Source organism: Podarcis liolepis, assembly GCF_965112155.1.
Source record: "Podarcis liolepis genome assembly, chromosome: 3".
Taxonomy (NCBI): Eukaryota; Metazoa; Chordata; class Lepidosauria; order Squamata; family Lacertidae; genus Podarcis; species Podarcis liolepis.
Window position 1 is genome coordinate 92,869,351 of NC_139557.1, and position 27,997 is coordinate 92,897,347.

At 41.2% G+C, this 27,997-nt stretch overlaps 1 protein-coding gene across 1 annotated transcript; it reads left to right on the forward strand.

Annotated features, from left to right (window-relative positions):
- Nucleotide 1: 1 nt before the first annotated feature.
- LBR (lamin B receptor) lies at nt 2–27,989 on the forward strand. Its single transcript, XM_083496105.1, has 14 exons — nt 2–1,979; nt 6,054–6,226; nt 14,680–14,877; nt 15,423–15,506; nt 15,999–16,179; nt 17,034–17,230; nt 18,787–18,841; nt 20,893–21,087; nt 21,622–21,725; nt 22,168–22,293; nt 23,377–23,545; nt 24,821–24,901; nt 25,010–25,132; nt 25,737–27,989. The coding sequence occupies exons 2-14, from the start codon at nt 6,062–6,064 to the stop codon at nt 25,895–25,897; spliced, it is 1,839 nt and encodes a 612-aa protein (XP_083352231.1). The 5' UTR covers nt 2–1,979; nt 6,054–6,061; the 3' UTR covers nt 25,898–27,989.
- The last annotated feature ends 8 nt before the right edge of the window (nt 27,990–27,997 follow it).

Genomic DNA, 27,997 nt, shown 5'->3' on the forward strand with positions numbered 1-27,997 from the left:
ACATTAATTTTTTTTTCAAAATAGTTAGATTATACATTTTTATCTGCCTTAACACACCAATGGGCAGTTCAATAACGTATTTAGGCTCTGAGCTAACTAAGGTTAGTCAGGACTTACATTGTAAACCTATGAATGCCCAGAATGTTTCCTGATGGGCCGCCAGAAACCAAATGGCTAGGTTGTACTCAGGTGTCAAGCAAATGGAAGTAGGCTGTGGTAGCCTTAGAAGCCACTCACTGAAACATCACGTGATAAACCTGTTACGCACCCGCCCCCATATGCGCTAACAAGCTTCCACAGCAGCAGTGGCTGCAGCTATAACAAGTTGTTTTTACATTTTGGACTTGATTGTGACAATAGCATGGGAACTGGCAGTGTGGGGGAGCTTGCATGCATAAGCAGCACATATTTCACAATAAACTCCCATATGGAAGCATTTGTACACGGTTGCTGTCCTGACTGAATTCTGGCCTTAGGTAAGCATATGCCAGGGGTGAAACTAGGCTATTGCCATATTTCAAAAGTGAAAAACCGGACACAAAAGTTGCTGAGCTCTTTTTTTGGGGGGGGGGGTGTTGGTTGGCATATGCATAGGATTGCAGCTGGTTCAATATGCCAATATGCTGGGACTTAAGGCACATAGTTACTATGCTAGCTGAATAGCCACTATTACCAATGCATTTTCAACAGGGGAGGGAAAACACACACAACCTAAACATGCAAAAATGGCAGGTGTCTTGCCACCCTGCAACACCAGGTGACACCACAGCACTTCCAGACTCACTGGCACAGCCAGCAGCAAACCTTACACGCTCCCAAACGGAGGTTTGAACCCCCTTATGTGCCTCACGCAATCCTTACAGAGCCAGCCTATTTTTAGTCTGTCTCTTCTCTTGTTCCCTATTGCTATGTTTATGGGTTGGTTTTGTATTGCATTCGTTCGTCAGACTTTTGATCACCGCCTTGGAACCTTTTGATGAAAGGCATTCAAGAAAATAAACGTCTAGCACGGTCTTGTTTGGAAATGAGGGTCACGCTCGTTCTCTCTACCATCAAAGCCATGGGGCAGAAGACAGCACTGCAGGTTAAAAAGACCATCGGCTGCTGGAAATAGAAGAGGTGTTTAAAATTTCGGACGTATGCAGTTCAGTAACAGTAAGGCACCAGTCGCAAATGGTTCTGTATATGCGAAGCTCTTCAAATTTCAGGGCGTGCGGCTTGCACCGCTTTGGACTTCCTGCATCTTTTGTTTTTCTTGGCATAAAGCGGTTCAGTGCACAGGGACTGGGTGGGCGGGTGTTGTCTGATCTGCGCTGACAGAAACGTGAGCGGATTGCTTTGCACACCCACCCAAACTCCCCGCGTGCGCGTTAAAACTATGCTTCGCCATCCACAGTGGGAGCGGGAACTTCTGGGCGGCGTCCCCACCATCCTCGGTTTCATCTGGGAACCCGCTTATCGACACGTTTGCATCTGTTCAGATGTGCAAACTGGAAGGAGAAGGGAAGAGCCCGCTCCCCTCTCCATCACTCGGAGAGAGCCGGACGAGCAGCAGCGAGCTTTGAGAGGAGGCGGGTCCTTTTGGCGCTCCGCTACAGGACTCTCAGCTCCCCAGAGTGAACTATGTCAACTGGCTGAAGCGGAGGCACAACTTGGACCGGAACTCGGGAGGTTGAGCGTCGGGGCGCGAGAGGGAGGAACGCGCCACCGACTCTCAGCCAATGGGAGGCCGCCGAGACGGATTCAAACGCCGCGGCTTGGCCAATGGCTGCGGTTGGCGCCTCGCCTTTCGCGCCTCCCAGCGGGACCCGGGGGAGGGATTTGGAACGTCGCCCGCTCTCGCTCCCGTAACCGTCGCTTGAGGCGGTTGGCTCTTGCTGCCGTTGAGTTCGCCCCCTTCCTTCGCCCGCTTGCCCAGGCTTCGCGTTGCTCGGCCGAGACCTCCGTACCAGGCGACGCGGCGGGGGCGCAGCGACCAGGTGAGGACGCGTTGTTTGCGGGCCGGGACACACCCCTTCGGCGCCTGTCCTGCGAGGGAGGGTACCGGGCGGTCGCCGCCTCCTTCTGCTCCCACCCTCCCTCCTTCCTTCTCTCCCTCCGCCTCCATTTTCTGAGGCCTGGGTGCCGTCAGGCTGCAGCCTCTGCCTCCCACAGCCATCGCTCCGCGTCCCCCCCGTGGCCTTTCGCCAGGCTCTTTTGTTTCGAGAGCCGCGCGTCGCCTCTCTTTACTCCCCCCTCAGTCCCACCCGCGAGGGGCCGCTAAGTTTCTCTCGTGGGCCGTTTGGGGCGCCTCAGAGGCTGCGCGAGCGACTTGTCCTCCCCTCTTTGCGGAAAGCGGATCCCGCCCCTGAGAGCCGCGAAGCGAAAAGGTCGGAGAGCATCGCAGGCACCTCGCGACACGCAGGAGGGGTCTGGAAGGGATGGCATCAGCTCTTGAGGGCTGCGATGCTAAGCATCTTTACTAGGGGGTCAGCTCCACGGAACTTGGTGGAACTTGTTTTAGAATAATATTCCCGTTAGGATGGAAGTTCACCTTTTTAAAATAATAATGTTTATCTCCGGCTCTGACGTATGCGCTCTTCTCGTTGGTCGTTTCTGGAGAGAAGTGACTAGAGGACACTTATTTCATTTATATTCCAATTTTCCCCCAAGAAGCTCAAAATCTTGTGCGTGAATGTTGTGCTCCCCATTTTATTTTCAACCCTGGGAGGCTGAGACACAGTAGCCTAAGGTCACCCAGTGAGCCATATGGTTATTTGGGAATTTGCATTTCCGTCTGCAGTTTCCTAGGACGACTCACTCGGGCTTTTGATTTTTAGGTCCCCTTTGAAACCACTTCAGATGTGTGAATTTCATGTTTAATGGCTGTAAAACTGCAAATGCTGCTGGAAGGAATCCTAAGGCTGCAGTACTAAGATCATTAATTGCACTTCTGTTGAAGCTAATTAAGTGGCACCATCCAAATTTAAAACTGGCAATACTAGATGATCTTTCACCCTTCCAAGACTACAGTTCTATGATTCTACTTCTAATTAGTCTTCTACAAAAACCTGTTCCGCAGACAAATGTGTGAAAGCTTTTCATTCAGCCATGTGTATGCGCTGTATATATGAGGATTTGCAAGCTGTAGTAGTAATAACATACAGTACTAATTACAGATAGGTAGCCGTGTTGGTCTGCCATAGTCAAAATAAAAAAATCCTTCCAGTAGCACCTTTAAGACCAACTAAGTTAGTTCTTGGTATGAGCTTTCGTGTGCAAGCACACTTCTTCAGATACACAGGTGTATCTGAAGAAGTGTGCTTGCACACGAAAGCTCATACCAAGAACTAACTTAGTTGGTCTTAAAGGTGCTACTGGAAGGATTTTTTTATTTTGAATACAGTACTAATATTAGAAATATTTTTTTTAAATGATACTTTCTAGTCGCCCCCCAAAGCCTTGCAGAAGGAAGCATACAGCAGCTATCTCTAAGCTTGCTGCTTTTCAAATCACTTTGGAGTGATGTTAAGATCCAGTTATACATCCAGTGAGGGTCTGCTGCCGGGGCACACTCTGAATCTACCCAAGTCTTAGCTGTAGTGAAGGAAAGCACTCAGGAGCCTATCATTCCATGGGATTGATATGCACTCCTTGAAGATGTCTTACGACTCATCAGGGGGCTGATGGTACATCCCAAAGTCCCAATAAATACTAGCCTGCAGACATCAACAGGATTTTTGCTCTTTATTTTGAAATGCACAGATTAATTTAGTGGAGACGTCAGATAAGTGCACCTGACATACCGTAGTCAACAAGGAGTACTGTTGCACAAAAATCCAGTATAACATGGATGTGCTTAGTATTTTATGCTTACAGGGCTAAATGTGTTATGTGGGAGACTTGTACCTGTTGCATCAATCTTTGCAAGCACACCTGCAATTTAAGATCTAATTTTGTTTCATTTGTGTTGTAAATTGCTACACCAAATAACAAGCACACACTTGAGAAATTTGGTATCATTGCAACTGTTATTTAATTCAGTACAGATACTATTTGACTTGCACTGTGTTTTTCTAGAAGTAAAAATACCATTTCTTGCTCCACATTTATTTATTTTATAAACCTATTCACTGTATAAAGACACTGAGGTGGTATATGCTTAAACAGAGAGGCCTCTCCCCTCTGCACCTGAAATGCAGCTTGTTCTGTGTATTTTTACCAGGAAATAAGCCCCACTAGGGACGCGGGTGGTGCTGTGGGTAAAACCTCAGCGCCTAGGACTTGCCAATCGCATGGTCGGCGGTTCGAATCCCCGTGGCGGGGTGCGCTCCCGCTGCTCGGTCCCAGCGCCTGCCAATCTAGCAGTTCGAAAGCACCCCCGGGTGCAAGTAGATAAATAGGGACCGCTTTCTAGCGGGAAGGTAAACGGCGTTTCCGTGTGCTGCTCTGGCTCGCCAGCTTCGTCACGCTGGCCACGTGACCCGGAAGTGTCTCCGGACAGCGCTGGCTCCCAGCCTCTAGAGTGAGATGAGCGCACAACCCTAGAGTCTGTCAAGACTGGCCCGTACGGGCAAGGGTACCTTTACCTTTAAGCCCCACTAATTTCAGTGGGCTTACATGTAAGTACGAGTAGCAGTGCAGAGTTAACAGTTGTGTGTTGATTAAAGGAATGGATCCTTGTTCCAACTCTTGTTTATGAACTAACTTCTGACAAGAAAGCAAGTCATTTAATGGATTTTCAGATGTCACCCTGGACCCAAAAATATTTTGGACCTGTCATAACCTTTTGAAATGGGGGCGTTTCATTGACATCAGCTCACTGAACTGGAGTCCAGCTACAGTCCAGCACTAGGTTAAGCAGCCTTAAGACTATTGACTGCAATAGGCAATGCATAGACTGTAACCTCTGTAGCACATAGTGTGAATCTCTTGTACCTGTTTTCCCATTGTGTTTGTGCACTTTCATATTTTTCCTGTGTGTGTGTTGAACTAATATATTTGAACAGATGGGAAAATCCTATACTTTTTTTTTGCACCTGTGCAGCTTAGAACTCGAGTAAAATACAGTGGTACCTCGGGTTACATATGCTTCAGGGTACATACACTTCAGGTTACAGACTCTGCTAACCCAGAAATAGTACCTCGGGTTAAGAACTTTGCTTCAGGATGAGAACAGAAATCATGCTCTGGCGGCGTGGCGGCAGCAGGAGGCCCCATTAGCTAAAGTGGTGCTTCAAGTTAAGGACAGTTTCAAGTTAAGAACGGACCTCCGGAACGTATTAAGTACTTAACCCGAGGTACCACTGTACTAGTACTGTATAATGGTTGCTTTTTTAATGCCAATTTTTCTTTTTAAAAAGGGGTGTGACTATTATGCAGTGGTGACAATTACACTGTGAAATATGGTAAATACATAACCTAGGTCTCTGACCCTGCCCCACAAACCCCACATGGAGAACCAGGAGGCTTGCTGCACAAGTCCTATCTCAGATGCATGCTCTTCTGTCGCTAGTTACCAGGCACTGGGCACACCCATGGGCCCCAACCACTCACCTCTGGGCAAGACCTTGCCATCACATTTCTCCTCTGTCACTGGCTCTCAGACCAGACCTCAGCTGCCGCCGCCCTCACTCCCTGTGCAGGGCTGCCTCATCCTCTGTGGGCTGAGGGCTGACTTGGCCAACAGGCGAGTCCCACAGGCAGCCCTGGGCCCTCAGGGAAACAGGAAGAGGCTGGGAAACAGCTGCGCCAAGAACCATTTCATTTACAAAAGGAGGGAAATGCTGTTGAGCAAAACAAAATGTCACATTGGCGAGGCATTTTCACCCCTGCAATGCAGGGATTGCTCTGGGGACCAATTTTAGGGTCCGAAAAAGGGGGTTCAACTGTTGCACGGTGGTGACCATTATGCGTTGAAATACAGTAACTCTTGTTAAGTGCTCATACATTTCTTCCATTTAGCTCATTCAGCACATGGGTGATTTTGTTTAACTTCATTAGACTCAAAGCATGACTTGACTTTTGCAACATCTATGCTAACAACTTCAATTTCCTCCACTTTCCCCCCCGAGATTGAAACATGCCCAGGAGAAAGTTTGCTGATGAAGAAGTGGTAATGGGCCGGTGGCCTGGAAGTGTTCTGTATTATGAAGTACAAGTAACCAGCTATGATGACCGAACTCATCTTTACACAGTAAAATACAAAGATGGAACTGAGCTTCAGCTAAAAGAAAGCGATATGAGGGTAATTAGTCTTTGGAGTAAATAATCATAACAAGAAGGGCTCATTTGTTTACTAATGAACCCTTTGGGCTACACTTCAGTCATTAGTCCTAAATATTTGCTTCTGTGTATATTCCTGCAGTATGAGGATAAAACTATGGGGTGGTATCCAATGCACTTGCTCCATTAGCACAAGGATTTCCATTTGTATAACAGAAGGTTCATGCTGTGCCATCCCCAATACTACTCCAGAATGTTGGTGGAACCCTCAGAGCATGTTGGGAGGCGAAGTGGAAGTTCCAGTGTGCAGCCAAAAGTGCTTGCACTGATGGAATGAGAGCACTGAATACTACCCATGGTTTGTGAAGTTGCACTATATATCAAGCCATTGTGCTTTTCCTTATTGATTTTGTATGTTTTAAGATTAGCCCATTTTAAAATGCTTTGATGGGCATTCTGTGTAGTATCAACAAAATTTTCCACATGCAGGTGTTGTACCATGGCCATGGAGTTTGTTGAACACTTGTAAAGTCATTAAACAAATTGTAATGCATGTACAGCCACATTTTTTAAAAAATGCTGGGGGCTCAGCTTTGAAAATTTGTAGTATATCAGGCATTTAGGAAACTGAAGAAATTTGTATCCTTTATTTTCAAGTAGATTCAGTAATAACTGCTCTGGTTGTATCAGTTCACACCTGACACACAATGTTTGGGGTTGCTAAATTTCTTAAAAATGCATATATCTCCCACATCTAATCAGCATGTGTGCTGAATATTTTAAAGTCCAAAATGAACTACTTTGGTATTTTAGGGTGTGTTACAGCAACTCAAATAAAAATCATATTTATTTTCCAAACAACTGTATTTTATTTTATTTTTTTTTAAAATTTTTTATAAACTTTATTACAAGCACATAAAATTACACATACATAAAATCAGACATATACACCTGGAAAAGAAAAAAACGAACAAAGAAGAAAGAAAAAAGAAAACCAATCACACCCTTACACACATTTGACTTCCAATAACCTCAGCTTTGGATTAAATATTCTACATATATCATCTGCAGTTATTTTCCTTCATCTTTCCACGTCGTAGGAGTTAAACATCATCTACTGTTAAATTATTAATTCCTAAATTAATCTCAAGGTAACTTAAAAATTTGGACCAATCCTCTGTCTTTTTGGGGTTGTCCCGCCTAATATATTGTGTAAGTTTCGCCAATTCCACATATTGATACAATTTCACCCGCCACTCTCTCATTGTTGGTATTTCGGGGGATTTCCATTTCTTTGCTATTAAAATCCTTGCAGCAGTAGTAGCATACTGAAAGAAGGTCTGATCTGATTTTTTTATTTCCTCCCCAATCATCCCTAAGAGGAAAGCTTCGGGGTTCTTGGGGAAATTATACTTCAAAATTTTCTTTAACTCCTCGTAAATTTGTCCCCAGAAACCTTTCACTTCCCCGCAGGTCCACCAAATATGAATGAAGGTCCCCACCTTATCTTTGCACCTCCAACAAGTATTATCTGCTGTTCTATACATTCTCCCTAATCTGGCCGGGGTCAGGTACCAACGGTACATCATCTTGTATAAATTCTCCCTTAAATCAGCACATGCCGTAAATCTCATGCCATTCTTCCACAAAGTTTGCCATTTGTCATAACCTAGCTCATATCCAAGGTCTTTATTCCATTTAGTCATTACCTCTTTGATCAGCACTTCCTTATTTTCATTTTCCAGCAGTTGCCTATACATTTTAGATAATAATTTATTGTTACTCTCAATAATCTCTACTTGGAATCTAGATTTATTTTCTCCCATGCCTATTCTCTTATGTTCCCTCCATAGTGCGTTAATTTGGTGTAAATGAAACCAGTCCTTGATTTTCTCTTTTAATTCATCCTGCTGTCTTAATTTCCACCCTTCTTCTGATTTAATTAGGAGATCTTCATACGTCCACCTTCTACCTGTCATGTTTACTTTCTTTATTTTGATGATGTCCACGGGTGAGAGCCACCAAGGGATACTTTGTTCTATCACGCTTTTCTTCCTATTCCAAACTTCTAAAAGTGGCCCTCTAACTGAATGATTATGAAAACCTCTATGAATTTTATCTTTCTCCTGCCAGAGGTAGGCATGCCACCCAAATCTTAAATCAAATCCTTCTAGGTCTAGTAGATCAGTATCTTTCAGTGTGACCCATTCTTTAATCCAAAGTAAACATGCCGCCTCGTAATAGAGCCTTAAATTTGGTACACCAAAGCCCCCTCTTTCCCTAGAATCCATCAAATATTTAAGTTTCACCCTAGGTTTCTTCTCCTGCCAAATATATTTGGTCAAGGTCCTTTGCCAGTTTTTAAAGCAGGCGGTACCTTTTATGACTGGTAAGTTCTGGAACAGAAATAACAGCCTCGGGAGGATACACATCTTAATCGATGCCATCCTCCCCGTCCAGGATAGATTCAATCTACGCCAGGTGTCCATATCTTTCTTCATTTCTTTCCATAGTTTATTATAATTATCTTCTACTAAGTTAATATTCTTTGGGGATAACCAGATTCCCAAATATTTCACTTTATTTACTACTTTAATGTCCACCTGTTGTTCCAACTGTAATCTCTCCTGTGCTGTTAAGTTCTTTATTAATATTTTGGTTTTCCCCCTATTTAACTTGAATCCGGATAATTTACCGAACTCTTCCAAGAGTTCTACCGCTCTGCTAATACTTTCAATTGGGTTCTCTAAGAAAAGGACCAGGTCATCAGCGTAGGCCTTTAGTTTGTATTCTTTCTCTCCAATTTTTAATCCCCTAATATTCGGGGTCGCTCTTATTTTGTTCGCGGCTGTTTCTAACACCAAAATAAACAGTAAAGGTGACAGAGGGCAACCCTGCCTTGTCCCTTTCATTATTGGAAAATATTTAGTCAGGTTGTTATTAATAATCAGCCTAGCCTGCTGTTCTGTATAGATCGCCCTAATGGCCTTCAAGTAGGGGCCCCCTATTCCCACCTTATCCATATTTTGCAACAGAAATTCCCAGGAGACGCGATCGAAAGCTTTTTCTGCGTCAATGAAGATAAGGGCCGCTGGTACATCTGGTCTTGCCTCCAGGAACTCCATTATATCTAGTACGTGCCGGACATTGTCCCTCAATTGCCTCCCTGGGAGAAATCCCACTTGATCTCTGTGTATATATCTGTTTAGTAGATTTTTGAGTCTACTTGCCATGATGTCAGCGAAAACCTTGTAATCACAATTTAAAAGTGAAATTGGCCTATAATTTTTTAAATCTGTCTTTTCGTTTTCTGTCTTGGGAATCAGCGTAATGTACGCCTCCTTCCAGGAACTAGGAATCCTCCCCTCTTGGAGAGTGTTATTTATTACCTCTGTTAATACCGGCGCTAACAGATCTACCAATTTCTTGTAATATTTTGCTGGCAGGCCGTCCGGACCCGGGGACTTCCCGTTCTTCATCTTATTAATAGCATCCCTGACCTCCTTTACAGACACCGCTTTGTTTAGTTGTATACAGTCCTCTTCTGTAAAAAATTTTCTTTCTTCTTGATCCAGGTAGTTTTTTACTTCTACACTACTCTCTTCTCCTTTTTCATACAACTTTTCAAAAAAAGCAACAAATCTGCGTTCAATTTCACTCGGGTCTTCTATCACCCTCTCATCTACAATAAGTTTATTAATCGTATTTTGTTTCTTTCTTTTCCTGAGCTGCCATGCAAGCAGCTTCCCCATTTTATTAGCCGACTCGAAATATTTCTGTCTTGTAAATTTGATTTTTTGTTCTATCTCCTGGTTCAAAATAGCTGAGTATTGGGACTGCAACACCTTCACCGCTTGGCTGATCGTTTCATCTGTTGGATTTAAGGCCAGTTTCCTTTCACAATCTTTTAATTGGGCCAAAATATTGTCCTTCTTTTTCTCCCTTAACTTCTTTCTATAACTATTTTGCTGTATCAAAAAGCCCCTTAGGACTGCCTTACCGGCATCCCATACCAACTCTATTGGGGTATCTCTACTCAGATTTATCGCCAGGTACTCTCTCAGAGTTTTTTTGGCCATATCTAGCACTTCCTCATTCTCAAATAGATATTCATTCATCCTCCACCTGGGTTGCCCTTTCAATTCATTTTTAATTTCCAAGACCAAAGGGCAGTGATCTGACAGGGTCCTGGGTAGTATCTCACATCTCTTAACTCTCCATACCATCGCCCTAGTCACCCATATCTGATCGATCCTGCCCCAGCTTTTGTGGGGCTCTGAATAGTGAGTGAACTGTTTAGTGGTGGGATTTCGGTGCCTCCAGATATCAATTAGATCTAAATTTTCCACTAACTCATTGAAAGCATTGGGGAGCTTCCCCCTGTTTACGTTCCTCTGGTTCTCACTTCTGTCCATGCTTGGTGTTGGTACCCCGTTCCAATCTCCCAATAGAATTAACTTATAAGGATCCAATTCCAGCAGCAAACTTTCAAGTTTTTCAAAGAACTCTGCTCTATTTGAGTTCGGTGCATATACCGACACTACATTGATTCTTTCCCCTCGAAAATTTAATTGAATACCTAATATTCTCCCTTCCTCATCTTTACAAATTTGTATTGGTTCCCACCTTTCTTTGGCGTATATTACCACTCCTCTTTTTTTGTTTACATCCGAATTTACAAATTCTACTCCCAACTTTTTGTTCACCAAAATATGTCTATGCCTCTTTGCAATATGAGTTTCCTGAACACAGATTACATCACATTTCTTATTTCTCAAAGCTTTTTGGATTTTATTTCTTTTAATTTTCTCATTCAACCCATTCACGTTCCACGATAAAAATTTTAAAGTGTCCAGTGTTATCTTAGTTCTCCGACTACTCTATCTCAGGTCAAAACTCTAATTAGAATCTAGCGCCTTTGTTTCCTGAGAGCCCCTCCTCCTCAGCCGCCCCTTCTCCCACTGCGGCTTCCTCCTCTTCATCTCCTGAGATTGACCCCCTCTCTCCTTGGTCTTTCGCGCTCTCCTCCCCCTCCTCTTCCTTCTCCCGACCGTTCCCCTTCGTTTCTTCCCTATCTCGCAGTCTATACTCTGTCCTTCCCAGCTCTCTTTCATATCTTCTCAGGAACTTCTCTGTTTCCTGTATGTCCGTCAGTTTAAATTTCTTGTCTTTGTAGAAGAAGGTGATCCCCTCGGGGAACTCCCACCTAAATTGTATTCCATTCCTCTTTAGAGCCGCGACCACTTGTCTATAGCCCTCTCTTTTTCGTAATAATCTAATTGGGATTTCTTTGTAGATAATGATGGGCCTACCTTCAATTCTGAGTTTATTACGGTAGCTCGTCCTTAGGATTAGATTTCTCATTTCTAAGGAGTTAAATATCACCAGACAGTCTCCCAAAAATTTATTAGATTTTAAATGTTGTGGTCTAGACATTCTAAATACGTTATCTATTGTTAGTGCTATCTCTTCTTCTTCCAGGCCCAACCATTTAGATAGCTCCTTAATCATTTTCTTCCTGACATCTTCATTTCTTTCTTCTGCCACACCTCTAAATTTTAAGTGGAGCTGCTTTTGACGCATGTCCGCCATAGCAAGATTGTCCCAAATCCTGTCCTGTGCTTTATTTAACTCCCCCAACTCTTCCCTCATCCTCCCTGTTTCTTTTTTCTGTTCCCTCATTTCTTTCTGTAATTTCTTATTAGACTCCTCAATTATCTTAGATTTTACTGACAGGTCTTGGATTTTTGATGAGAGCTCTCCTACTGCCTCTTCTATTTTTTTGTCAATCAGTTCTTGCATATCCCCTAGCTTATTTTCTATATATGTTTCGTTTTGTTTAAATTCTTCCTTTATTTTGATCCATAAGCTATCTAAATCTTTGATCTCCTCTTGGCGTGATGTCTTTCTCTCCCCCGGGGTCCCACCGACTTTCTTTGCGTCCCTCCCTTCCTTCCCCATCATTATTTGTGACGCACTCCCTTTATTCACCGTTAGTTCTTTCCTATAATCCTTTTTCGTCCTATAGTCCTATAATCCTGACCTTTCCCTCCTTTCCCCTCAGAGAGCGCCTGCTGGGGTGGTAAATATTATGACTGATCTTGCCCCATCCAATGTCCAAACAAAATACGTGTATACCCCAGGAGAACCGACAAACCCTCTATATACCCTTTAAAAGCCCTGGGGGGAATTCTTGTTCCAGAAACATCGATTAGTCCACTCCTGGCTTTAATTTGTTTTCCCCTTCTACTCCTCTCAGTCCTCCCCTCGGGTCTTTTTGCCTAGTTTCACCTGCGTCACGTCCAGCGCCCAGCACTCCGAAGAAGAGTGAAGGGAAGGGGGGGGGGAATGGAAGGTGGGAGAGGGGTGGAGAGTCTATAGAAGTCTATTAGAGTCTAATTGGAGACGTGGTCGTCCTACACAGCTTCTTTTCCTATACAGTCAATTTTAGTCCTGATTAATTCACTCCCGGTACTTCAGGAACTTCAGGAGCTTCCAACACTTCTAGCACTTCCGGCACTTCCAGCACTTCAGGAACTTCAGACACTTTGAACACTTTAAGCACTTTACGCACTTTGGTCTCCTCTCACCAAGTGGTTGCAATCCCAATGATATCCCCCGGTTACAGTCTAGGCTCCCACTCAGAGTTTCATGCCCTCCTCTTCAGCCCCACACAAGTCAGGCACAGTCATGAAAAACAAACAAACAAATAAACAAACAGAGGGAAACTTCTGTACCGTTGATTATTCAGCATCCGACTTCCGCCACCAATAGCCGGCTGTTTGCAACAGCGACCTGACCTGTTGTTACCGTCACAGCTTTGGGCGTCTTTAACGTATCTCAGGCTGCAAACCGAGAGTCAGACCCCTACCACACCTCCCTTGGCGTGTCCTCACCAGTCTATCCTTGAATGAATATCCTTGAGGAGCGTAGATGATATTGGGGGGGTCGTCGTAGTCAAGACGAGACCTCACCGGAGAGCTTGAAAAAGCGTCCGTCACTGTCTGCCCCCGGAATTGGCGTTATATTGTTTAATACAATTTAGTCCTTGAAATCATTAAAAAACAATTCAGTCCAAATTCACTATCAACTCGGCTCTTGCTCATTCAGTCAGACTATTCACTAACCTCCTCGCTCCTGCGGCTCCCCTTCTGCGCCATCTTGTCTCCGCTGCCGAGGAGAATCCCATAAATAAACAAACAAAGAAAAACCTGGGCGTCTCCTAGCTTCACGCCAACTGCGCGCTTATATAGTAAGCACTTCAAGAAAGAAAATTTCCCATGCTGGAGACCCCGTTCTTATCTTGAGGAGCTCCGACGCTGTTTGCAGCTGAAGCTCTGGGCGTTTCGCTGTGAGGCGGCACTTCCCAGGTTGCGCTAGCGGTCGCCGTTCTCTCGTTCCTCTCTGTTCTCTTTTCCCAGAGGGGTAGGTCGACCGCGTCCACGCTGCAGGTGGCCTCTCCCCCAAGGGTTCCCCCCCTGAGGTTTCGGGGTACGCTGCGCCCTTGCATCTTTCCCCACAATCTCACAGCGCCCAGAAAGCCAAGAGCTGGCTTTCTGTGCTTCCTCACTGCTCGCGTCCGGAACCGGAAGTCTCCACCAAACAACTGTATTTTAAATATATGTTGAATGTATGTTGAAATAAGCTGTGCTTTATTTTCAATATTGTTGCTAATGTTTGGGATTATTCAATTTCATATTTATTTATGTAGGGTTATCACCTACATAAATCACCATACATCTAGATTTCCCCCTAAGTAAGAGTGGACACACATCAGCTTTCAAGGTTGAGCACATTTGTTATGGTTTTACTGCTAGCTTGGTTTTAGACTGAGGAGGCAGTTGTGCTTTACAAATCCAAATCCTAAATCTGAAGCTTGAATAGTAAGGTGCAATACTATTTCTTCATTTCACCTCTTTTCAATTTCTTGATCCACCCTCAAGCGATGTTGCCAAAAAACTGAATTAATGTAAATTAATAATAATAATAATAATAATAATAATTTATTTATACCCCGCCACTCTGGGTGGCTCCCAACAGAATATTAAAAATGCAATAAAACATCAAACATTAAAAACTTCCCTAAACAGGGCTGCCTTCAGATGTTTTCTAAAAGTCTGGTAGTTGTTTTTCTCTTTGACATCTGGTGGGAGGGCATTCCACAGGGCGGGTCCCACTACCAAGAAGGCCCTCTGCCTGGTTCCCTGTAACTTGGCTTCTCGCAGCGAGGGAATCGCCAGAAGGCCCTCTGCGCTGGACCTCAGTGTCTGGGAAGAATGATGGGGTTGGAGATGCTCCTTCAGGTATACTGGGCCGAGGCTGTTTAGGGCTTTAAAGGTCAGCACCAACACGTTGACTTGTGCTTGGAAATGTAATGTAAACAATGAATATTTTTAAATAGAAGATTTAGAGATATTCATAACTAACTACTAGTTTGTAAAGCTAATGATGTAACTGTTTTTTGGTTTTTTTCAGTCTATGTCATCTTTTCGATTTAGAAAAAGTAGTTCCTCCTCCGGTTCCCCTTCAAGACGCAGTGGTAGCAGATCTAGATCAGGTTCCAGATCTCGTTCACCTGGTCGGCCAGCAAAACACAGACGTCGTTCTTCCTCTCAAAGCAGAGAACCAAAAAATGAAAAGAATATGATTGGGGAACCTAATTTGATTCCTTTGGTATTTGATTTATTTTTATGTCTAGTCCCTTTGTCAAGCTATGTTCACATACAGATAAACCGAAATATAGAAATTTTTTGTGCAATATAGTTTGACATTAGCTGCACTTTTTGTAGTTTGGAATCACAAAAAGACATAGCAACTGTACCTTGAACAAACTAGATTTCATGCACTATTCAATTTCTTCTTCCTTTCCAAAGAAAGTAGAAGGAATTGAGTACTGTCAAAAGAAAGTTGGCACAGACATAAAAAAGCCAAGTACACGGAGCACACCACAGGTTCCATATACTTATTTTCCACTTCTCCACTGTTTCACAAATTCCTCTTCTACTTAGATTTGGAGACCGTTAAAACTTAACCAGGTACTTCCCAAAGTTATTTGTTTTAGAATTTCATTCAAGGGTTCCATAAAACCTGGTTCTCTTGTGTGTCTGTGCTACACATCAGAAATTTATAAAGGCAATCTATGATTGGTTGTGGAATGGAAGGTTTTCTGAAAAATATTTACTACAATGGAAACACTCAATTCTTTTTTTTTAATCCAGAAACTGAATGAAAACAATACCAACCAGTATAATGGGGAGCCAGATATCACAGAAGTGAATTACTCATCTCACAACACTCTAGAGGTATGAAATAATAGTGTTCAACATACTCAAATCTCCATTGTTTCTGGAAACCTTCTGGTTAGATGTTTAAAGTTAGCTGCTCTTCAATCCTTGAGATTACAATATCTGCATTAAATGTATTGCTTGATAAAATGGATAGAATGTAGAAAAAGGATCTTGAATATTTTATAAAGAACTTTGACATGATAAAATGGATAGAATGTAGAGAAAGGATCTTGAATATGTTATAATGAGCATTGGCAAAGGAATAGGTTGCTCTTATCCTGCTAAGAATGACTGCATTGTGTTGTAAATGTTTTGATGAAAAGGAATTGTGGGGTTTTTTTCCGAGGAAGAGGTATGAGAAGGGAGTGTATGACAGTGTAGATTAGCAGAGTTGGGATCATAGAAATGAGGGGTTTTCAGGCAGTATTACTTGAATGGAGGGATATATCCAGCAGGTGGTGCAATATGATTGCAAATGACTTCCTCTTCCTTCACTATGGTATTTAGCGCCAAAGAATTGAATCTGAGCGTGCCAGAGAGCGCATCCTCGAACGCTACAATTTGCATTCAAGGAAGGAGGAGAAGAGAACAGAAGAAATGTATTCAGAAGAGAGAATTTTTGAGAAACCCAAACCTGTTGTAAAAGTATGCATGAAGACAAAGGAACTAGAGTTTGGAGGAAAAATTGGTATGATAGTCTTGGCGTACTGCAGCATTCATATAGTTTTTTGCAAATTCCCAAATTCACTTTAGTGGAGGGAAGCAGCTCTGTATGCACATCATTGTATATACAGAGCTGGCATTTCCATTAGAAGTCAGTTTGAGACCTCTCCTGGTAGTGGTTTCTTGAATCCCAGCATACTCAATAAATAGTTACATAATGACAGTAGTTTTCATGAATTTTATTGCATAATCTTTTCCTAGTAATCATGCTTTCTGTGTGACATCAGCTACTATGCTTACATGTCATCAATATCTGGGCAAGTGACTAGAATTGGGACTAGAGTGGAAAGTTTCGGCTTTTGAACGCTGACAACCCAGAAGTGAATGCTTCCGTTTTCAAACACCTCAGAAATTGAATGGCTTCCGAGGCGTGTTTCTCCATTTTTTCAATGGATTTTGCTGACTGCCCAATGCGCCTTGGTTGTCGAACGTTTTGGAAGTCGAATGGTGTTTTCCAGAACATATTATGTTCGACAACTGAGGTTCCACTGTAGTTCCTTCCTCTTGCATCTCTGTGGCTACCTGCTGCCGGCCAAGAGCCTTTCGTACCTTAAAGTTTAGACAAGATCATTTCTGTGCAATTGCTAGAAGTATACATGCAGTCTTTAATTATGGCACCCATTTCAAATTGTTCTCCATTAGGCAATGAAAGCATTATATCTTAGAATAGGTAACAGTCCTGGTATGTGTGTGGGGAGGGGGTGATCTTTGAGTTGCAATATTGTAACAACTGAGTAGTTTTGACAACAGTTTTTCTGTTGTAGTAATGCTTCATTTTGTTTCCTGTTTAACTTCTGATCCTGTGTGTTTGTTTTGCAGGTGCCTTTTTAATGATTTTTCTCCTTCCTGGAACTGTATTTTACTTGTTGTTGATGTGTACTCAGAAAGACCCCAGTGTCCTGAATTTTCCTCCCTCCCTCCCAGCTTTGGAAAGTTTATGGGAGACAAGAGTGTTTGGTGTCTTTCTTCTTTGGTTCTTTCTCCAAGCTCTGTTTTACTTACTCCCAATAGGAAAGGTAAAACTTTAACTATAAATTTGTATACTGCGTTTACAAAAATGCATTTTTATTTTGTGTGTGTCACAATTTTTAAAAAATATTATGGCTGTCATAAAGCAAAACCAATGAAAATGATGATTTGAGGTACCATATTTGATGAGGAGAATGATCATTGCAATTTTCAGTGTTCCTACTACATTCCTGCCAAACAGGAATGTACACAATTATATTTTACATGATAGGTTCTATATGAAACCATTGGGATGGCCTTCAGGAGATCTGGGGCACTCAGCCCTGTTTCTCTGTTACGTTTGACTTAGGAGTTACCCAGGCATGCTCTAGACCAGTGTTTCCCAACCGGTGTGCCGCGGCACACTACTGTGCCGTGAGACACCGGCTGGTGTGCCGTGGGAGGGAGGCGGGCGAGTCGGGCGGCGAGAGGCGGCGGCGGCGAGGATCCGCGTCGAGCTGGGGGCGGCTCCGCGGTGGTGGTGCTGAGCGGCGGGGCAGCTCGCGCAAAAGGGAGGAGCGCGAGACAGCGGAGGAGGAGGAGGCCGGCATGTCCGGGCAGCAGCAGCAACAGCAGCAGCAGCAACTCCCGGCGACGGCTCCTCCTCCGCCCGCTATCGCCGCCGCCGCCTCAGCTGCCCTCGCTCTGCTGCCTCCTCCCACCCCGGCAAGGGGAAGGGAAAAAACGTTCACTTTTGTGCGTCCCCCCCCCCCGCGTGACGCTGCGCGCTGACGTCACGGGGCGGGGCTTTAATGGTGGTGTGCCGCGAGATTTTTTTCCGGTAAGCAGGTGTGCCGTTGCCCAAAAACGTTTGGGAAACACTGCTCTAGACACATGTCTTGATGGAGTGGTGAGTTGGATTGTGACAATCTCAATCACTGTGGTCTGCAGAGGCAGCCTTAGGAACCATGCCATGGACTGTAGGTGTACATCTTACAGTGATGCTGAAAAGGGCTTTTTTACATAGTGGTTTCTGCCTTGTACAGTGATCTGCCTGTGATGATCAAGCAGATTGATCATAGAATGTTTATGTTGACAAATGGAAATCTGTCTGCTTACCTGGGCATTTTCCTGACAATTAATACTGGCTTCTGGTTACTGTGATCAATATTTTAATTTGTTTTTTTCCTCTGACCTGGTTTTCTTGTGATACATTGTTTTATTGATCTGTTAATCCCCTTAGTATTTCTTTTTTAAATCAAAGGTGGTATATAAATTATTAGAATTAATACAAATATTTCTTCTAGATATCTTATTTTTGTAGTTGTATGAGTGTTGTATTCTTCTATGCCAACTTTGGGATTTTTGATTGCATGGAAAGAGCCATGGTTAATCTATTTTTTATAGTTTTTAAACTACAGATTATTATGCAATCAGTTTTATATCATGGGGATTATCATGTAATTGCAAGGTTTAGAATTTCCCTTTTTTCTTGGCTAAGTGGCTCTGTTATTCTACAAAATGTAGAAAGGCAACAGGTTCTTTAAAAAATGATTGTTTCCCTATAATTTGCTTTACTACTCCTGAATCTAGGTGGAAAAGACTTTTTTCTTTTTCTTTTAAGATTGTAGAAGGGACCCCACTTTTGAATGGAATGAGACTGGAATACAGGATAAATGGTAATTAGGTTTTAAATTCAGCATTACTTTTGAACTGGTAACCTATAATTATTGAGATTGCAAACATGAGCATATATGGTTCAGTTATCATGCCAAATGATGCTTTGGGGTTTTCAGCTATATGGTTACAGCTGATTGTCTGCTTTTAATTTTCCACTTGCTTAGTACTTGTCTGTAGGTGTGGTAGCCTTCAGTAATGGGCAATGTCCATAACCATAGTTTGTTTTATACTTCTAGTGTAACAGGTGTCTAAATGGGCTAAATTTTTATGACACATATATTGTTGTAGTCATAATACAATTTGAATTCTTGTCCTTAACATACCTAGTCTGAGTTGCTGATGAATGATCTCCTTCAGGAGAGGGACAGGGAAATGTGACCATGTTGATTCTCCTGGAATTCTCAGTGGCTCTTGATACCATTGATCATTAGATTTGGAGCAAAGTGTCACTGCTTTCTGATGACATCCAACTCTATTTCATTCGGTAATAACGGAATCAGGAAAGGCCATGCATGTCATAAACCATGCCGGGATGCAATCATGGACTAGATGTGGACTGTAACTGAATCCTGAAAAGACAGAGTCCATGTGGATGGGTGATTCCCAGATGTGCAAATTTGGCTTTGTATTGGCTCTGGATGGGGTTGTGCTCCCTCTGAAGGAGCAAGTACAGTCATACCTTGGTTTTCAAACAGCTTAGTTCTTGAACGCCTGAATGCCACAAATCTGGAAGTGACTGTTCCGGTTTGCAGACTATTTTTGGAAGCTGAACATCTGACAGCGCTTCTGTGGCTTCCAATTGGCTGCAGGAGCTTCCTGCCACCAATCAGAAGCTGCACTTTGGTTTCCAAACGTTTTAGAAGTCGAATGAACTTCTGGAATGGATTCCGTTCAACTTCTAAGGTATGACTGTACAGAGTTTGGGGGTGCTTGCTAGATCCATCACTAGAGACCTAGCTGACCTCAGTGGCTCAGGTCATCCACTACCAGCTTGGGTTGGTGTGCCAACTAAAACGGTGCCTTGACACAGATAGCATTGCCAAGGTGTAACATGAGTAACCTTACAATTAGTCTCATATATTATGCTATATGTTGGGCTGCTAGAATGTTTAGTAGGACACTCAGTTTTGAAAGCACTGGCTGCCTATTAACTACCAAGTCAAGCTCAAGGCTTTGCTTTTGACATTTAAAGCTCAAAACACATCAGAACCGGAATACATAGCAGGCTGTCTTCCCCAGTACAGACCTAGCCAATCTCTTAAGATCTTCCAAGGATACCCTCCTGGTCATGGCACAACCAGCACATGGCCATATGGTGAAAGGAAACCAGCTAGATGATATTACCCACCTTCTGGAAAGCGCCCCCCCCATGTAATTTGTGAGACAAATATAGTAATTAAAATGTATGTCAGAGCTTTCCAAACTGTGTTGCAACATATTGATGTGTTGGCTGCAGTGTGCAGGTGTGTTGAGCAAACACTCTTATAAGGGGTTAGTTTCACCTCTGGTGTGCTAGTGGAACTGAATTACTGTGTCACGAAATGATGCATGTAAAAAAAAAGTGTGTCAACAACATGAAAAGTTTGGGAAGCTCTGATGTATGTGTTTAGCCAAGCTTGCCCAAGAACTTTCTGTTTATTTTTAACGAGGGAGGGCAGGGTTGGGGGGGGGGGGCTAAGTGTTGGAAGAAATTTTATTGAATGTTGCATTGTTATTTTTGTTGTAAGCAGCTTAAAGTTTTTTATTATAGTAAATGGATTAATTTTTATATAAATAAGTCCCTTTGGGTAGTTAATTCCAAGGTAAATGAATACAGAATTGCAGACTTAGGGTTTCACATCGTGTATAAATATTGCCAAATTGGAAACCTTAAATACCAAAGATTTCTGGCATAAAATTTTGTATCAGAGCCCACTTTATTAAGATGATTTAATTAGGAAAATGATTTACAATGTTTCTACGCATTAACTTTCTTAAGTGTGTTTTTAGAATAGTGGGTTTTTTTACTTGTGTCTCACATATCTCCTGTGGTTTTTTTCTCTCCTTCAAGGATTCTATGCTTTTATCCTAACAGCTGCAGCTGTAGGAATTTCTCTGTATTTTGAAATGGAGTTTTCCTATATATATGACCATTTCCTACAATTTGCTGTCTGTGCTACAGTTTTTTCTGTGGTGTTAAGCATTTATCTCTATGCCCGTTCATTAAGAGCACCTGAACAAGAATTGTCACCTGGGGGGAATTCTGGTAAGTATTCAGTTGTGGAAACATACCGTGCTTGATTTATTTTATTTTATTTTTTGTTCTTATGCATTTCTGTGTGTCAAAAGTACTGTCATTACAAACTACATTAACCCCGTTCCTCTGCTCCATAGTCTCTGTCTTGGGGCTTTCAGCAAAACACTAAGGGGAATCATGCATTTAACTCCTAATGCATTTTTTGTCTGATTTAATCCACTCATGCTATTTACATAATTACTAATTTAATTTGCATGTACCTTGATAAAAAGCATTCTTATTGGGTTGTGTGCTCCTGTAAAGTTGTAATAAATTAAACTTATAACAGAAGAATTTATACCCACTTTTCTTTTCAGTGCATTTTAAGAATATGGGACAAGTTTGGCATAACTATGTCTTGTAAGAAGTTCTAGACAGAAATCCTGTCTGACTATCTTAAGTACATTAATTTCAGTGGGACTACTTTAACTGTGACTTGGATAAAACCCAGTAACAGTACAGTAGCCAATATTATACTGTGGTCTAATTTATTTTTATTTGTAGGGAATATATTTTATGACTTTTTTATGGGACGTGAATTAAATCCTCGCATCAGAAATTTTGACCTGAAATACTTCTGTGAGTTACGACCAGGGCTAATTGGCTGGGTAAGTGTTTAAAACTATTTTTGCATCATCTTTGATTTTACAAATAAGACAACTAAGTTCTTAAAATGAAAAATGTACTGCAGGAAAAGATTGCAAAATATTGGAAATATCAACATTATGATGACATTATATTATATACTACAACAGCCGCATTATCACTGCAGCATTAGCTGTACAATGTTCACAGCTGCAAGTATCTCTCATTTTACACAGCTATTGTTTAATTTATAAGAGTTAAAATACAAATATGGGAAGATAAATAGAAAGGTTAAAGGGAAAAGAGCACACACTAGGTCAAACTCTGCTTATACATGAGTAAAATACTTCTTGTGAGCAGGAGAAAAATGCTTTGAAATGAAATTAACATTGAAACTTGTGTTACTGTTTCACCAGAGTTGTAAGATAAAAGTTGATTTTAATGTGCAACTTAATTTTTTTTAAGGTTGTTATTAACTTGGCAATGCTGTTGACTGAGATGAAAGTGCAACATCTGAATATGCCATCTTTGTCCATGATACTGGTTAATAGTTTCCAGCTCCTTTATGTGGTGGATGCACTTTGGAATGAGGTAATGTTTATGGATATTTGGTAGGATATATTTTTTTGCCTCCTTTTGAAGTTTTTTTTTAAAAAAATGTGTTGTACTTCTGCAAACCTTGTGGTTCCTCTAATCCTGCTAGTGCCTCCCTTATGTTTCTCAGTATCCCCATTTTGGTTGTGGAGAAAACCATCTCTTATTTTTATATGATAACAAGCATATGATTGGCTCATCATCACAACGATTGGCTGAAAAACATTGTGGGCTAGGCTGTTCATGAAACGTATGAGGAATTTGTTGTATAACTTGTTCCCCTCTGTCAAGTGAAAGGGGTTGCATCTTTCTGTAGACTGCACATAGGTGGGCTTCTGGGGTCTTCCCTATGGATGCCAAAAACCAGACACCTTTCCCAACACCTGGAGCAACCTTCAGTGGCAGGGAAGACTGCTGTGGGCATTGGGGAAGGCATTGGGCTATATCTTGTGTGCTACCTGGTCTGCCGTCTCAGAAGAGATGCCAGATCTAGCTCTAGCAGTCTTGCTCTAAGGGTTGACCACAGAATGAACCAGGCACCATGTCTGCCTGCTGGCTCTTCTTTCTCTGACAGGATAAGGGCATCAAGGATACAGCCCGCAAAGTGATTTCAGTTTTGGAACAGGGGGCATCTTGTACATTCTGTGGTGGCAATCTACAAGATTGGCTAACTTTCTTAGCCAAAGGAGTGAAGCACAAAATAGGTAGCTGTGCATTGGGGCAGGTTGTTTTGGGTGTGTGAGTATGAATGAGATAATGGATGGATGAATGGGGTAAGAGTTTTTGTGTGAATGGGTGTGATGTTTATGTATGAGAGAAGGGGAAGCAGAGTGAGAAACTAGTACTAGTTTCTCCTGTTTTAGCTCTCGTCTGCCTATGTAGATAGCTGAATTGTAAAAGGCATTGAGAGCTCATTGCTGAAAAACATTTGCTGATTTTTAGAAATGTGTAAATTCAGTCTATGTGTGCTTTGCTGCATATTCCACATGTACACAACCCTAACAATACAGTATAGTGAAAATATTTTGGCCATTAACAAAAATTCAGATCAGTACTCATTTAATTCTTTTAACTTTTTAGGAAGCTATTCTGACAACAATGGACATCATCCATGATGGTTTTGGGTTCATGCTAGCATTTGGAGACTTGGTGTGGGTTCCTTTTCTCTACAGCTTGCAAGCCTTCTATTTAGTGAAACATCCGAATGAACTTTCTTGGTTATCAGCTTCTGCAATTGTAGCCTTGAATAGTAAGTGGCAATTAAAATGAAATACTGCTTTACTTAAAAGCATTCTGGATGCTTTATGGGAATGCTTAATAGCTTGATTTATTTTCAGGATTTATTCAAATATTTTCAATCATAGAGTAAGAAAAATAAGCAGAAAAAATACAAAAATTACAAAATCATATAAGCAGGCTCAATAAGCAACAAGTTAACAATTCTGTCATATTTTTTGTAAACAAGCAAAACTACAGTGACAAATTAAAATATCCAATTTAATCAAATACCTAAGTAAAAACCAAACACAAATCATTCATACAGGTTAAACAACCAGTGATCTTAGCAATGGTTCCCACATTGTTTTTCACTTAAGCCGCCCACTCACTCCCCATTACTCACACAAAGAGGGTCCCACTCTGTGCCAACGGACTCTCACCCTGTAGCTTTTGACTAAGTTAACACCTTTCACCCCCACTCCAACCCATTCAGACTCTCACCCTGAGTGGTATGAATTGTTGCTCACAAGCATCCACATCAAAAACCTCCCACCCCTTGTCCCAGAGAAGTAACAAAAAAGAAAAGAAGAAGGAGGTGCAGCAAGTTACAGCTGGTTTTTCTCTTGTGGGTCTCAAGGTTCACAAGGCTCCTACACACAGGTAGATTTACTGGCCTCTCATCAGCCAGCACAATTAACCTTCAGGTCTTGTGAAGGAATAATATTTCATGGTTGAGTCAGTTGAGAAAGCCCTTTCCTGCCCCAAACTGATGTCAACAATTCAGTTAGTAAATCAAGTAATTTTTAGAGAGGGTGTTTGCCATCAGTCTCTTTGAGTTTCATTGTTTAATAGCATTTCCTCAAGGTAGAGTAGCTATAAAAACTACAAATAATTCCCCATCTCTATTTCATATTGTATAGCAGTGGCTTTCAACGTGTGCTGTGACACCGTGGGGTGCCTTGAATGATGGTCAGGGGTACTGTGGGCAACCTTCTTTCCTTCCCTCTCTCCTCTGATGCCCTCTTGTGTCTCTGCCTCCCAAAGCCTTGTGCGGCTGTTTCTTGCAGGCAAATGGTGCCTCTGGGGCTGGCCAGGTGTTCTCCAGAGCTGAGGCAGCCTCAGAGTAAGCAAGTAAATTTGTAATATCCACATCAATTATACTCACGATTAGAAAACTGGACAATAAATAGATGCCTAAGAACATTGCTCTTGTCATTGTTATTAATGTAAAATTGGAAAGACAATGGACTGTGTGTTGTTGGCAAGTTCTGCAAGGAAATAATAGTTGCTTCTTTCTTTTCTGAAGTTCTTGGCTATTACATTTTTCGTGGTGCGAATTCACAGAAAAACATATTTCGAAGAAATCCAAAGGATCCAAAAGTTGCTCGTAAGTACTGCTTAGGCAAATTGGTTTTCTATTAGTGCTTTCTATATATTAATATTACACAGTGTGTTCTCGTCTGCAGAGTATATTTATTTGTATATCATTATACAGACTTGAAAGTTATTCCCACTGCAACTGGAAAAAACCTCCTGGTCTCTGGCTGGTGGGGCTTGGTGCGCCATCCAAACTACCTTGGAGATATCATCATGGCTCTGGCTTGGTCCTTACCGTGTGGTAAGATAGTAAAGTGTCTTTTAGTGAAATCTTTCATGTTTTGCATGGGTGGCAGGCCATCATGTGGGTGATACTTCACCACCTATTGTCCAAGGCAGAAAGCAATTAAGAGTTGACTTCAAGGCTGCTTCCTGCCTGCACTTAAACCATTCATTCAGGGTGGAACTATTCAGCTTGGACACTGGCCTTGTGAATTTGTCTGTGTGAGAGTGTGTGCAATCCCATTGTTTAATTTGTGTTTTTACCTCTGACCTCTGTTTTTCAAATTCCTACCAGTGGTTGTTATTAACTGAGATAACCACCCCTGATCCAATTGAAAATTGCCATAAGATGATGACTAGGTGGGATAATACACCATAAGTATATTGTTCTGTTTGTCTTTTTGACAGTAAGTTCTTTTTTCTTGATCAGCATAGAAAACAGAGAAAATAAATTATGACTTGCACTCACAAATATGATGTTCAAGCTTGAAATCTAATCAAGAAACCGAAAGTCAATATTAAAACCCAGTCATAAATTATTGTTAAAGTGATGAACAAAAAAAAACCCTATTTACCTTTTCAGGTGAAGAGTGGAAAAAATAACTGTTTATGTGTTCTTACAGGGATCAACCACATCTTACCATATTTCTATGTCATATACTTTACTGGTTTGCTTATTCATCGAGAAGCCCGTGATGAACGTCAATGTAAGAAAAAATATGGCTTAGCATGGGAAAAATACTGTCAACGTGTACCATATCGCATATTTCCATATATCTACTGAGTATCTTCAAACTGGTGGATAATGCACCGCTTCTGCAGTCAAATCTTCATTGCAATAAACCACATACCTCATACCACTGCACTTGGTATACGTTAATTCTGCTAGATTTTCTTAAAAATTGTGATCAGATAGTAAAGCTGCAGATACCTTTACCAATAAACTACTAAAAATAGTCTTTTCCATATATTTTTAGCCATCTCCCCATTTCAAATTACACACTTCAGTTAAGCAATAAATTAGTTGTATAGCACATTAAAAGCCTGTCAAGCAATGTATATGCTGGATAATGTTAATTATCTGTTCCGGACATAGGAAAGACCATTTTAGGGTTTAATGCTGAAGATTTGCTTGTTTTGTGTAACTTTTGTATTTTTCATTCTTTGGGCTACCTTCAGAGCCCTTGGCCAAAATGCACCAGAAAATAGTAAACGTTACAGAGTCCAATGAAGAGTGACTTCCGATGCTACAGCTTTCTAATCATAGTTCTCACTCAGGTCTGTCTCTTATAACTGGTTCTCTCAGGCTGAATCCCTAGTGGCTGTTGCAGAAGCAGGAATTGCTTCTGGGGAAGCAACTGGACAGGAGTTGCTTCTCTGCCCCTTCACTCTGGAGAACAAAATCCCATTTTAAGTCTGAGCGATGGTTGTCATATGCCTCTTGAAGTTTTTACATAATAGTATTCCTTATAATATGTGCTCTAAAAAGTACATTGATTTAAGAGAATATTTTAAAATCCCTTACAGCTAATTCTTTGAGAGTGTCAGACCTCAAGAAGTGCAAGTGACAAAAAACAATGATACAGGGTGTGTGGCATGTTGTACAGACTGTGAAAAAATAGGCAGTTTTTTCAGCTATTATAAACCATTGCTTTGTACTATAGCTTTCCTTTATATTGTAACATTGAAAGACTTTGTTGTACAGTGTTTTGAATATAAGATGCAAATCTTTTTTTTTACTAAAACCATTTCCAGTATTTTTGAAACGTTTTATAAAGTATTGCTATGAAATTGAGTTGAACAATTGAAGTGCTCATTTAAATATTGCAATGACAAATGTGTTATGGAAGTATATGAAATTTATTCAAAGTTTTGTGAATTGGCATTGCTACCTCAAATGTAGGTTATTTTGCCTTTTTATACTGTTGAAAGTAGGAAAAATGCTAATTTTTCAAATTGCTATTTAAAGCAGCTTTTTAACATGATTAAAGTCAACCACTTTAATTGAACTTTTTAACAAATGTATTTTTGTATATTTGAGTTTTCATAGCAACTCATGCTATGTGGTTTTATGCTGTTTGTAGCAGAACAGCTATAAAAATTTATTGAATAGTTTTTTACTGAATTGGCTATAAGGTGGAATTATTTACCTAAATGGAAGGAATAATTGCCATTTTAATATATTAAATTAGAAAGCAGGTCTGTTGAAATTTTTACAGCTGATAAAAATTATCCATTTAATAATAGCAAAGTACCCATTTTTAATTTGACTATATTTTGCATTTATGAATTTGTAGCATAGTTCTTGATAACAATTGTTTTCCGTTTAATATAGTTAAAATGCATGATTGTGGATCACTGTAGGGCTTACTTAACGAATGCCCATATCCCGTCTAACCAGTCCCCTTTGGAACATGAATAGCCTTGAGTGATGGGGATAACAGCACTCTTATGCCCTGTGGGGATCCATATTGTACTCTGTATATTTGTATGAGCCATTTTAGTTACTGCTGTACAAGATTGTAAATTGACTGTGTGTTGTGTGGCAGAAATGATCATGACAACTTTCTTTAGCCTGCATAACATCTGTTTAGAGCAGAAAAAATCCTTATAAACATTGAGTGCTTCAAAATATCTATTGTAATTTGTTATGCAAAGAAAATTGTAGAAATACCACTATTTTTGGATAATTCTAAAATATCTTCTAAAGGAAAATGAGTAATCTTTTTATATGAGCATGTTCTCCCAGGAGTGTGGTTCCTGACTAATATAAACTGCAACGTGTCATGTTTGTTACACCTTTTTACATCTAAAATGTACTCCTTAGATTGAACTTCATAAAAAGTAACTTGCATAATTAAAATTTAATCTAGAAATGATTTTG

Excerpts from the sequence above, each read along its gene's own strand:
- LBR (XM_083496105.1), top strand. The coding sequence starts at position 6,062 with ATGCCCAGGAGAAAGTTTGCTGATGAAGAAGTGGTAATGGGCCGGTGG. Across the intron at positions 22,294-23,376 it reads TGGATGCACTTTGGAATGAG|GAAGCTATTCTGACAACAAT; the intron begins GTAATGTTTATG and ends TTAACTTTTTAG. Across the intron at positions 23,546-24,820 it reads TGCAATTGTAGCCTTGAATA|TTCTTGGCTATTACATTTTT; the intron begins GTAAGTGGCAAT and ends TCTTTTCTGAAG.